At 33.8% G+C, this 13,460-nt stretch overlaps 1 protein-coding gene across 1 annotated transcript; it reads left to right on the plus strand.

Annotated features, from left to right (window-relative positions):
* Nucleotides 1–8,092: 8,092 nt before the first annotated feature.
* LOC149258363 (uncharacterized) lies at nt 8,093–13,218 on the plus strand. Its single transcript, XM_089415202.1, has 6 exons — nt 8,093–8,423; nt 8,565–8,764; nt 9,411–9,505; nt 9,604–9,695; nt 10,451–12,023; nt 12,782–13,218. The coding sequence occupies exons 3-6, from the start codon at nt 9,449–9,451 to the stop codon at nt 13,211–13,213; spliced, it is 2,154 nt and encodes a 717-aa protein (XP_089271328.1). The 5' UTR covers nt 8,093–8,423; nt 8,565–8,764; nt 9,411–9,448; the 3' UTR covers nt 13,214–13,218.
* Nucleotides 13,219–13,460: the final 242 nt, after the last annotated feature.

Consider the following 13,460-nt stretch of genomic DNA (forward strand, 5'->3'; position numbering starts at 1 on the left):
TGGGCTCAGGAGTGGGCAAGCGTAGCTTAATTAAATATACCTATTTCGTTTTCAGCTCATTGGCAAGACTATACAAATGCTCTCAACATTTAACATGTCAAAATCAGTGCCAATACAGGCTCTTTTATGGTGGGTACATGCTCCTTGTGGGGAATATTCTCCAAATATGGGTTACCTACACATCATTGTTGATAGAGAGATAAAGATTGCAAAATGGTGGTGGAGGAAAATTTCAATGATATTTCTTGCTAACGAAAAATGTTTTTTATGTTTCATTCTTGAAAATAAGGCCTCGAGAGGGGACAATTTATAGAAAATATGTTACATGGGGCCAAGTTAGTACACTTTGTGTAAAAATGCAAAAGAGATAATATTTCATTTATTCCTTGAATGCCCTTATTCTTTTGTTGTCTCGAACACAATACGCTTACATTTATACTTAAATTCTAGGTGGCAAGGCCCCTTTTGCAAAGAAGTTTGGCAATCATGGTGGGAAAATGTAGTCCCTAAAAATCTCAAGAATCTTCTTCCAATATTTTGCTCGGTCATTTGGATTGCAAGGATTAAATACATTTTCTAGTCTTTGTCACTCTAACAAAGTAGTTGCTCAAATCATTGTTATATACGATTTAATTCCTAACAATGTTGTATCAGCCATACCAAGAACATCAGTGTTGAAAAAGTGGGCCATTTTATCCCCTAGGATTTTTTTTATGGGGCATTTCTTAGTGGGGGTGCTTCTAGTGGTGGAGCTATTTTATATCTAACTAAAAATCATTATTTTAAGCTTCAAATGAGGCTAGGTAGTGGATCTAATAGTTATGTCGAATTCCTTAGCCTCAAACTCTTACTGATGTTTTCCATTGAAAAGGGATACATAAGGCTTCAAATTTCTGGCAACCCTTTGGTTGTTATTAATTGGTTCAATAAGATTACCAGATGTCACACTCACACATTGATACTAATTCTTCATGAATTTTTGAGGTTGAAGCTTTCTTTTGATCAGATTTCATGTTGTCACATGTATGGAGAAATGAACTCTATTGCAGATGCTCTTTCTGGGGGAAGATTTGGGAATAGTTAACAAACAATACTTAGGATTACTATCATAGGCTCTTCTTTGAAGGATTGCAGATGGCAGACAAGATTTCATGGTCTCCTTTAGTTTCGTTATTGTTTCATGGTCATGGGATTCTAATCCTAAACGGATTTGACTTTTTTTTGTATCTATCTACTAATGAACAATATTTATCAATGGATGTATTAACAGGTCATTATATGGGCCTTAAAGCCATTTTATTTTATCGAATATTGTTAACTTCAAAAAAAACATTGGCATGTACAATGTGCATATGTAAAAATGTAATTTTCACTTTAATTAATGGAAATTACAATTTGCATTCAGCATATATATATATATATATTATATATATATATATATAGAGAGAGAGAGAGAGAGAGAGAGAGAGAGAGAGAGAGAGAGAAATATTTCTTAGGATTAATGAATTATAATGGCTATTGTTGTAGAGTTTAGGTATAGTTTATCAATTGGGTTAGCCTAAGGTGGTTGGGAGAAATTGTTATGGTGACCTTTATGAAATGTTTTCTGGAATATGAATATATATATATATATATATATATATAGATATCCACTTAATTTCATTAATTTCTAAAGAGAAGATAATTTCATTAATTTCTAAAGAGAAGAATATATATATATATATATATTATATATATTATATATATATATATATATATATATTATATATATATATATATATATATATATATATATATCCACTTAATTTCGTTATTTTCTAAAGAGAAGAAATAACATAGTGTGTACATTAACATGAGCATCAAGGGAGGACTCATTTAGTGCTAATAATCAATAAAATTATATCCAAAGTAGATAAAATTACTTACCAAACTATAGAAGCTTCACAGACATATCAAATCATAAATCAACCAAAAAAAATTCATAAAAGGGGAAAACGACATGTTATGAATGAGGTTAAAAATCAATTTGCATAAATAAGGGATATGCAACCAAGGCCCATCGTGCACCTAATATAGACAAGGAAAATAATTAGGTTCAAATAAACATATTTTGTATATCCCTTGTCACTTCTTTCTTTAGGACCTAGAGCTAGGTAAGGAATCTTGATGCTTAGTAGGAAATATGGTTCAAACCCACAAAGTATACCTACCTAGAAAATAAAAGAGGTAGTTTTTCTCATTTAATATAGTGCCTTCTCCTTTGAGTTTAAAGCTAAGGAAACTAATTATGAGATTATTTATGTTCCCTTGACTAGATTTTTCAATGTCAGAAGTGAGCATCCTCATTTTCTTTGAGAGTCAAAGGATATCGCTCTACAAGATAGCTCAAGGAAAAGTGATTGTATAGATATTCACTTTGAGATTGAAAATAATTTTCTATTTTCCATGGATTGAGGGAGCTTCCCAAAAAAATTAGTTTTTGGGAAGAAACACCATCTCTCAATACATCAATCCTCCCACCATTAGAGAAATTTTGAGGTCTAAAATGGGTCTCAAAACAAAAATGTACAACCAAAATCAACATTATAAAAACCAATAGGATTTAAGATGATGATGCCAACCATGCAAGATGATTCACCATTTTTAGAGTAAAAAAGTAAAAATATTACAATATATATATATATATATATATATATATAATATATATATATATATATATATATATATATATATATATATATATATAATAAAAATAAATAAAACTACTTTTTCAACACATATTTTGAATTTATCTCCCTACGGTTTTACTCAATATTTTAGTATCAGCACTCGTTGGATGTAGAATTTAATTCCTCATCCAAGGAATGCCCATGTTGCATATTCTTAGGACCCTGCATCATGCAAAATGGGAAATACATGAAAAGTGTGATTACAATCATATTTTTTCATGCATTTCTAATTTTTCGTATAACAGGGTCCATCAAAAGCATGCAACATCGGTACTTTTTGGATGAGGAATCAAATTATGCATCCAACGAGTATTCCTCGAAATTTGAGTAAAATCATAGGGAGATGAGTTGAAAATATGAGTTGGAGAAGTAGTTTTTTCTCTTTTCCCTCTAAAAGCAAACCAGGAATGCATCAAAGAAACCTTTTGAATAACTTTGGGATTACTTCCGAAGGGTAAGAATTTTGAGCAGACAGAGCCATATTAGTATCTTCCTGGAAATAGGAGAATGACATAATTTTATGATGTAATCTACTATTATTTTATTATTTCCACTTTTATTATATTATTTAGGAGACCCGATTTAGACCTTAAAATTTCTCTAATGACACTTCTAATGATTTATCCTTCTCTTCATGAATAACATTGTTGTCCTCTAAATCTAGATATGATGGGGAGAGACGCTAACATGGTGATGAGAGACCCTGCATACCCTAAAAGTATTTTTTATAATCATATCGGCCCTAGTTTCAAGGTTAGTTCCCCAACATTGAGATTAGCCTCATTGATTGTGAAAGAATATTCATTTGTTATATGGAATCCCCATTTAAAAGAAAATGATGATAACATGTTTGTTTATGATAATATCTACATTGAAACATATGATTTATGTGTTCTAATATTTGGAACTCCTCATGGTATCCAAATTTAGTAATAATGTTCTTAATAAGAGCCATGTTATGGATATCCTAACCAATATGAGAGTACTTCCTTGTCTAGTGTTTCCAACACTAGGTATTTGAGGAATTTAGTTTATTTCATGTATCTTACAAAAACCCTTAAATTGAAATGATGAAGAGGAATATTTGACAACCTACTATAGATAAATTTCTCATATTTTAGCACATAAATGTAGTTAAAGAGTTTACCATGGTTTTAAAACGAAGCCCAAGTTCATATAGAACCATGGAACTTTCAATAGTACAACTTCTCTATCTTTGACATTCTTGAACATAAAAGTATAAAACCCACTATATAGAGGAGATATCTTAATCTTAAATTTCATCACTTTTACCCATGTAGAGCCATCCCTACAGGTTATCTTTGAGAGTAAGATATTGGGACATTAAAGTATATGATTATTGCATTGTAAGCCAATTCATTTGAACCCTTGAAAATACATTCTACATAAAAAAATGTTTTAAGGTACTCACATATAAATAATCACTTCTTACTCCTTTCCAAGCACTTTGTAGAAAACACCAAATCCCATCCTACTTCATCATCCTCCACTTTCCCTAAATATATTAATGGAGACACCCCCCCCACTCTCCCCCTTCCCTCCCTCCCTATAATTTTATTTTTCCTAGGAAATAAATTTGTAAAATTATCTCATCCTCCTTGGAATCCTATATGGATGGTGGTATTAACTACCATTGTTCATGAGTTGATAGTAAGCATAAAACACCTAATGGGAATGGATCTTGAAAACCTCCCACTAACACTGTAACTTTTGAAATATGGTCAAACCAAATGATTTTCACCTTATGACCGTAGACTTTATAAATTCCCCTCAGTTTCCTTGGAATCTAGATGGCAATGTCAACCAACAAATACATACTGAGGCATAGGATTTTACTCAACAAATATATGGCATATCACATGTATATGTAGGGTTTAAAGAGTACCCCTATTTTCTTTTATCTCTAAAGTTTAAATGTTTTCTTTTTGTTGGTTTGACCCACAAAGGATTCAAACTTTGAATCTCATGGTTTACATGATACTTCATAACACGACAATTGCTAACTAAGCTGCCCCATGGGATCTCCTAAAGTTTAAATGTCAATACCTTGTTATAGTACATGTTTCAAAATAGAATTCTCATATATTTCATCAAATATTGTAAATACAAATTCATTTGTAACACTTTGTTTACCTCTTATTATTTCTACCCCTAATATTTTGTTCCCAATATTTTACATTGTATCAAACATTTAATTTAGAAAATATCATTTATGATATGCTACTTGAGCTTTTAGTTAGAAGCATCAAACATGTTCCTTCATAATCATAATATCACTTCATCCTTAGATCCTTTTATTATGAAAAATTTGATCATTTTCAATACCTGTTCAAAGAATTTCATGGTTCATTAAAAATTTATAAATGGTACAAGAAGTAAAGATATATCACCCTCCTCCTTTATGATATGTTTCGCTTTAATGAAAAAAGAAAATAAATTTATAAAAATAGATCTCCTTGCTTTGCTAACTCTCCTCTCACACCACACAAAAATTTGGTTTGTTGAACCCCCCATAATATTTTACCATAGTTTATTTTCAAAAACCCATAAGCCCCCTAATACCATTTAATATATTAAGCATTTTAACTATTTTTAAACAATTGACATGAACAACATGCGCTGTGATATTGGTTTGCTAATAAATCTCCCATACTGGTTCGTTAGTTCAAGGGACTCAAATATTTCTGAAAAATTGAGTTATTGCCCCCCTTCAAGAACATGGCTTTGGGATATTGTTCAATCTATTGAGCTAACCCTCAAATATATATATATATATATATATATATTCGAACAACATCTCTTTGAGATTCTTCTCTCTCCCAAGATATCTAGATGAAGGACGGTGTCAATTTCTCATTGCAAGAATGTAAGAAAATCTCAAGGGACTCAACCATATTTGAACTTATGACTTGTGAAGGTATCATTTCCCCATTGGTAATATACCTTGGAAAGAAGTTGAATTTATTGAGCTCATTTTAGGGCTATAAAACATGTTTAAAAATAAGTCATCTTTTTGTTCAAATTTATTGGGACATCATAGCATATCATCGCAGTCAATCTCATGTTTAATAGTTATAAATGGATAATTATATCTTTTATGTGCACCTCACTTGTGGTCCCAAACGGATTTAAACCCCCTATAGGGACATATCCTCCCATTTTTCATCATGTTTGAAAGCTATAATTGGATAAGTATATATTTTATGTGCACCTCACTTGTGGTCCCAAATGTATTTCAACCCCCTATAGGGACACATCCTCCCATTTTTCCATCACACAACAAACTTATTTTCCTCTAACTTGCATTTTTAAATGGCATTGGAGGTAAATTATATTGAAATAACACATAGATTCCTAACTATGAGAGACCCACATGTATTTGACCTCATGACCTCCTCATCAATATATCTGTGCTATGGAAAGTTTGTAGTAACCCACAAGAATTTTTGTTTGCATGCATGCACATGTGTGCATGTGCATATTGACGTAAAATCGACTCTTCTGTGATACACGCACACACAAACACCATTTCCAAGGAAAATCTTGTGAGATTACCCACACCCCTTTACAGTACCTAAATGGAGGATGATTCAAGTGCTAGCCAAAATAACAATTAGTAACCCTAAATGACTCAAATAGATTTGACTCATGTGCAAGCCAAAATAACAATTAGTAACCCTAAGGGACTCAAATACATTTGACCTTGTTACCTATGGCCTCCCTATTCACAACATTCCTTAGGCAAATGGTTCAACTAATTATGTTAACCCTTAGGGCCCTACACACACACACATAATATGTTATCCTTCTTAGTCAAATTCAAATCCTTCTTATGATATGATGGATCCTTTATGGATTGATTATGATTGAAAAGGTGAATCTTACTCCCACTTAAGTGCTTACAAGTTGGATGAGTCATTTCCAAAAACCAAGGTTTATAAGTCTAACTTAAGTAGTTAAGAATAGAAGTCTAGAAGTTGTTATCCTCCCCATTAAAGTTAAGTTAGAATCCTTGTAGGTGATACAAACTAGTTTATGCTAGTAGGTGTACTAAATTTATCATACAAAAATGTGTAGAAACACTCCATGAGATTCTCTTCAATGTTTTTATGAAGAGGTCGTAGGTTTAATTTTAAGGGAATCTCGTTAAGTCATTGACTGCTCTTGTAACTCGTGGTCAACAAACCTTCCATTCGTAAGTTTTGAATAATAAAGGAGACTTTTTTTGCAAGAAAAAGGATCAATGGTCTCCTTGTCATTGATAATTGTGGCACTGATTGAACTTTACTCTTTCCATGGAATATATTGATATTTCGAAAGAAACCTCACGGGATACCCCTTCTTCTAAATATTGAAATGGTGGGAAGCCCAACTACTAGCTACAATAGCAATTAGTGAGATAGCCTAGAATTAGAAAATCCTTGACAAACTTTGCCTCAAAAAAATTCATTTAAACTACCCCATTAGAACATATTTATGTGAGAACAAATGCATAATTTTCTTACAAGATATTGGATGTATATAAAGAACAAGTTAAAATACTAAAATTTGAAAGACTAACATTATTAAAACTTCAAAGAAATTATATAAATACAAATCAAACATTTTCTTATGGTAATTTAATTACTTATAGATTATTTTTGACTTTAATGAAAATTATAATGATAGTGATAGTTATTTATTCATTAATTATATTATTTATAGTTATATTTAATTATTATGAATTAACAAAAACTGTTTCCATACTTTCAATTCCATTATTTAAATATTAAAATGAGAAAAAATAATATTTAATAACATCTTTTTCTCCACTTTCATAAATTTCAAAATCTCATCAAGAAAATAATCAATTTAATTACATTTTTAATTTTAAAATACCTTGTCCCGTCATAACATACGACCACATTACTAAAAATAAAGTTATGCAAATAGTTATTTGCAATCTGCTTTTAGTCCAGGAATTATGGAAAACCACATAGAATACAGAGAAGTTGCTTTGAGAATGCATGTAGACCACAACAAAGTGGAGAAAGGGGAAGAAATATAAAACTGAGTAGAAACTTAAAAGACGAAACCTGAACAGAGAGCAAGATGATGAAACCCATTAATAGTATTTATATGACTTCTCAATAATACTTTCATACGACTGAGTACTTTTACACGTGTCCATTACCGACAACTGGAAGTATCACTTTTCATGCAAGCACAAGGTACCTGTAGCCTGTAGGGTTTGGAATATCTCCCCGAGGACGAGAAAAAGTGACATTATTATATCGAAAACACGTGTTCGCAGTTTACTGGACATTATAACAATTTTCTGTCCTTCGGTATAGTTGGACTGCATCATTTTGCGTTTTATCGTATCCCTACTTTCCTTCGGTTCCACTGGAAGTAATGTAAGGGAGCGAAGAGTACAAACCCTAAATGTATATCATACCCTACCTACTAGGGTTTGCCGGTTTCGAGAGGACTTTTGTGCCTTCTGCTATATACAATCCATTACTGGTAAAATCTAATCGTTCTTTTCATTTTAGCCAGCGAATCTCAGAGCAATATAAAGACGGGGGAGTTTGAGATTTGTCTTCATTTTTATCGGCCGCGTCGGACAATCTTCTGGACTTCGAAGTTGGAATCTGCGGGCGGAAACGATTCGCACCGGTTGATGTTGGATCTGTGAGTGTTGATCCAACCTGTGCTGAAACAACTCTCGCCGTTGACTTTTGTTTCTTTGATTTGTAACTGAAAACAGTACTGGTTTCTCTGTGTGTCTAAATATATGTTTATGGGTTTTTTGTTCTGCTCAAATCTTTACAGGAAGGCCGAGAGATTTAATTCCCAGCCGTTCAGCATATTGCAAATCACCGCTCGCTTAAACATCTCAGGCTTGAAATCGGCGAGTTTCGATCCTACGACCTGTGTCGCCAAATATTCTCGCCCTACATAAATTCTCATGTTGTCAATGGCTATTTGTGTTTCTCGGCCCCGCAGTGACGCGTAACGGCGGAGGATTTGAGGTGTGTGCTCAAACGCCTTGGATTTTGAAAAAGCTAGGGTTTTCACATTTGCCCCCTTCCCATACCCATGCCCATGCGCTTCAATTTTTTTACAATTAGAGATTTTGTGCACATATTTTCATATTTGCTTTGTGAATTCTTCTGTGAACAACCTGATAAGCCTGCCGTGCTGCCACATCTTGAAATGAGGTAGGCTTAGTTGAATGCCGTCCCCATTACAGATGCAAAGGTCGAAGCTTTACGCGTTTGCTTAAACTCTACATCCCTAAAATCTTGTTAGGGTTAATATTATTTTTTTAATTTGTCTAGTGCTTACTTTATATTAAGGAGCATGATTCATTAGACAAGTTATTCGCTTAGCCTTTGTTTTCGCTATTAAAAAGTAGTTAGATTTAATATTACTTTTATAATTTTCTCGGTGTTTCCTTTATTGTAAGGACCATAACCCATCATACCCGTTCTTCGCTTGAGCTTCTCTTATTTTTCGGCGTCCAGCTGAACCCACCTGGACAAATGAGCACTCATTCTTGTTAATTCGCGCATATGAGAGCTTTAGGTTTAATTTCCGTTATTTGACGTAAATATATTCTGTCAGCTTTGGGATCCGTACCGCATAAATATATCTGATCTTTGTAAACGCTCGCAGGTAATTGGCTGAGGTTCGAATCCCTACAGTTTTGCGTCATGGCGAATGCCCAGGCTGTCACCGTCGCTTCGCAGCAGAATAATGTCGTAGCCAAGGTGACGCGAACCTGAAACCTCTTGAGCACGTTAGTATTTAAATGATGCGACGCGTTATTCATCTTCTCTAACCAATAACATGAAAACTCTTTGCGCAGGCTGTGGACGCAGACGGACGTGAAACGGGCAGAGGTTTAAATGAGAACAGGATTTCTGTCAAAAGCACAGCATGCGAGCGTTTCAGTATTCGGTAAGAAACTTGCGTCTTTATCCTTCTTTATTCGTCTTATCGTCTGCTTCTAAAATAATTGTACACGATGTTCGACTGTGTGATCACGTTCTCATGATCCAAGAACTTCCCATCCGATATTTTACGCAAAAGCATTTTAGCTAGACGCACACGTGAATTGATACTTTTTGTTCTATTCATTCCTAAAGGATCATAATCTCAGTTTCTGAATTTTTCTGCGGTCTGAAATCTAGACCGTACAAATATACACAGTTTTCAACTTTTTTGTCAATTCAGCTCACATAAACTCAATCGCTTTCAAACTTCTTTCGCATAGAGACGTGTATAATACTCATGCTTGTCACTGTTCAGCTATTAATGCCTGTGCATTGCGAATTTTTTCATAAATCTATTGCGAATTTTGCTGTACAAAAAGATTAAAATTTGTTGAGAATCGTGTTTAATCTATTGTTTTCTCATGTCGACAATCACCATGTGGTTATGCTTCTCTCAAAACCTTTCCTAATGAAACGAAGGTATTGTCTAATCTGGTGCATGAGAATTTTCATAGACGTTTGAACTTTGATATACCTTGAACTTTGTCGTTCATCGGTAATCTTGTAGATTTTATTCAGCATTGCTTTGGTCGATGAGATACTCCCAAAATTTTTGTTTATTGTACATTTTCCGCGTTAGTTAAGATAATGGTTCTATTGCATATTTCAGCACTTTCATTGCTCTATTTTTATTTTACTTTCATTTTTTTACTGATGCAGTGGATATGTTGCCACCATTCGTCAACGAGATAGAAACATTTGCTGGCCATTTCCTCAACACTTACTGGAAACTAGATTGAAGGAAGCAGGAAATATGGCATTCCCCGCTTTAGAAATACCTGACTACAGGTGGTGGAATTGTGAAAACTGTTTAGGAGACATTAGTATTTCCAGTGAGAGCCCATGTGCGAAAGAGTATTTCAGGGACTCACAGACATCCATACAAACCTGTGATGGTAGGCTTGATTGTCGATGTCTCATGTCCGGTATGCATTTGCCTGGTTCCAGTGTTGATATACAGGAAAAATTGAAGGAAAATATGCTAGATGACACAGGAGTAGTAGAGAGTCTAACAGTTGAGTTAAAGTCAGGCGGCGCTTTAGGATCCTCCGCATATCCAACTGGCAAAGAGAAGAAAGACGAGGGAATGGTCACAGATTGTACAAGGGAACATGCAAGAATTGAAAATACTGTTCCAATGGAGCTCGAAAATGACAAATCTGAGACTGCAGATTTGGACAAGAGCATGAGAGGAACCTTCCAATGCCTATCAAATTCCAGAAACGATGAGGAAGCCATTAATATGACTGACAGTTGTTCTCGTGAACAAAAGGACAGTGCAGTGTCTGATGAGGTGGTGCAGGCAGTAATGGAAACAATGTCATCCATGTTGCTGAGTAAAAAAAGAAATGAGTTAGGCTCAAAACAAAGAAAATCTGAAGAACTGCAGATTCTTATCCAGTCTCCTAATTCTTGGGAGTATTTTTCGAAGAACAAGAATGTATTCAAAGAGATAAGTGAGAAGATGATAGGAAAAGAAAGTGAACAGACAATCTCTTCAGATGCAAACCAGTCAAAAAGTATCAGCAATGTTCCTGTAAGAATGCCTTACGCTGAAAACATTGGACCTGGTCAACAGCTTCTTGAAGGAGGAAATGAGAGAATACTTTCCATGGTGGATTCACTGAGAGTTCAAACAATGGATTATGATATCCATAATGCGGATGATTCTCACAGAGGCTCAGATACAAGGATTGATGTACCGTTCTCGAATAGCAATGACAGTTCATGTTCTGACCATATGCATATAAACAAGATAAGTGAAGTATGGACTGAACTTTCCAATAGCCAGGCCTCACTGGAGAAGCAGAATGTGCTGCTCTTAGAACAAACTGGGAAGCTGAAGGTCAGTGAATCCAGGCGTAAAAAGAAGCCACAGAAGATGCGATCGATCGCAGATATTATTGCTTCCAATCCGTCCTGCCCAGAGAGTTGGAGTAAAGAACCAGAAGAGTACAAGTCACATGACGAAAATGAGGAAAATATTTGCATGATTGACAACAATGAAACATCCCCACGTCCAAGGGAAGATCATATGGAAGTTACCATAGATCCTGTCAAAAATTCATCCAAACCTACAATTGATAGAAATGGCTTATCTGAAGTGAACAGTGATGCAGAAGTTACTAGTATTATAGTTACCAAGCAACGCCCAGAAAAGCTTGAAGTCAGGAAGAAACAGCCTGGCGTAGGAACTGAATCCCTCGGTGCTGGCTCAACGTTTGTCGCGAAGGTATGTCTTTCCATCTCTATTCTCTTCCGCATGGCTAGAGCAGTAACTCACTAAAATCTTTTGTCGGTATCGTCATATTTCATGGAGCATGGTTTTCATTTATTATGATATTTGGTATAATTTATAGTTATATCCTTCTTCATTTTAATGTTTAAATTTTGATATTCATGATTTTGTATATTAAATTTAAATAGTTGATATCAATTGGGATAGTATATTAAATTTAAATTAGTCGATATAAATTGTTAGAGTTAGAAAAGTTGAAATAATATATATAGATAGATAGATATATAGATATTATTTTAATATTTTTATTTTTAACTTAATTTAATAAAATATTAATATTTTATTTTTATATACTAATTTTAGTAGGGTGAGTTTGATACATTTTCTTTTTCTGTAAACTTTCCCAAAAAACTGAATATATATTTTATTTAATTAAAATATTTATATCAAAATTATATATAATATTCTATATATATAAATAAAATATTATATATCAAAATTATATATAATCTTCTATGTGTTTTTTTTATATATATATAATCATGAACTATTTTCTCTAATATAAAAGGGAAATAATGATGTTAGAAATTATATATTCTCAGAAGTGATAAACACATTGATATTTGTTTAGAATATTTTTTATTTGAAATTGAAGATAATTTTCATTAACTCGATGTATTAATATTAATAAATTGTCATATTGAAAGTTACACTTACCTCAATAAAAAGTTTTTACTTGCTTTGTTGTTCAGAATTCCTCAACTTCAAGTTTATCTGAAGCTGTCACCAATGCTCTTCAAATGCCTCTTCAAGGCTCCTCACTTTTTTGGTCAGCATCAAGTGACAAGGCACCTCAGCACGATTTCGTCAACCCTGAAAATGAGCAATGTAGGCAGAAGCTTTCTGTAATGGAAGATGAGATACCTATGGACATTGTCGAGCTAATGGCTAAAAATCAACATGAGCGAGGTCTATCAAACCTCAATCATTTTCAGGGAAGCCATAACCTCCAGAAAGAGGGAACAGGATTGAAAATGAAAAAAGCAGCTACGAGTCAGGTCAATCAACATGTAGGGGGAGGAACAGGTCTCAAACAGAACATTGCAAAGGTTAAGACACAACCCAAACAAACTGGCAAAGTAAATCCGCTGGCTCCTCAAGAAATCAGTGCCAACCTGATTTAGTAGTAGGCTATGGCCAAATAGATGTTTCCCGTGCTCTAAGAGATAACTCAATCATTTCAGATAAGGAAGGAATTACATACAGCTCATGTGAAGGTGATCTGAGCAGGTTGCAATCAACTCAGTGGTTCAATCCATGGGGGAAATACTCACGAGATTTTGTTGCACCAGTGTTGGATGAAACACTCTCTGCGTGTAATCTGCCATTTCCTATTGATGGCACTAAATCGCATCTTCTTAATACTCATGG

This window comes from Pinus tabuliformis, chromosome 6, assembly GCF_031772625.1.
Source record: "Pinus tabuliformis cultivar Carrire ecotype Pingquan chromosome 6, CPIR1, whole genome shotgun sequence".
NCBI lineage: Eukaryota > Viridiplantae > Streptophyta > Pinopsida > Pinales > Pinaceae > Pinus > Pinus tabuliformis.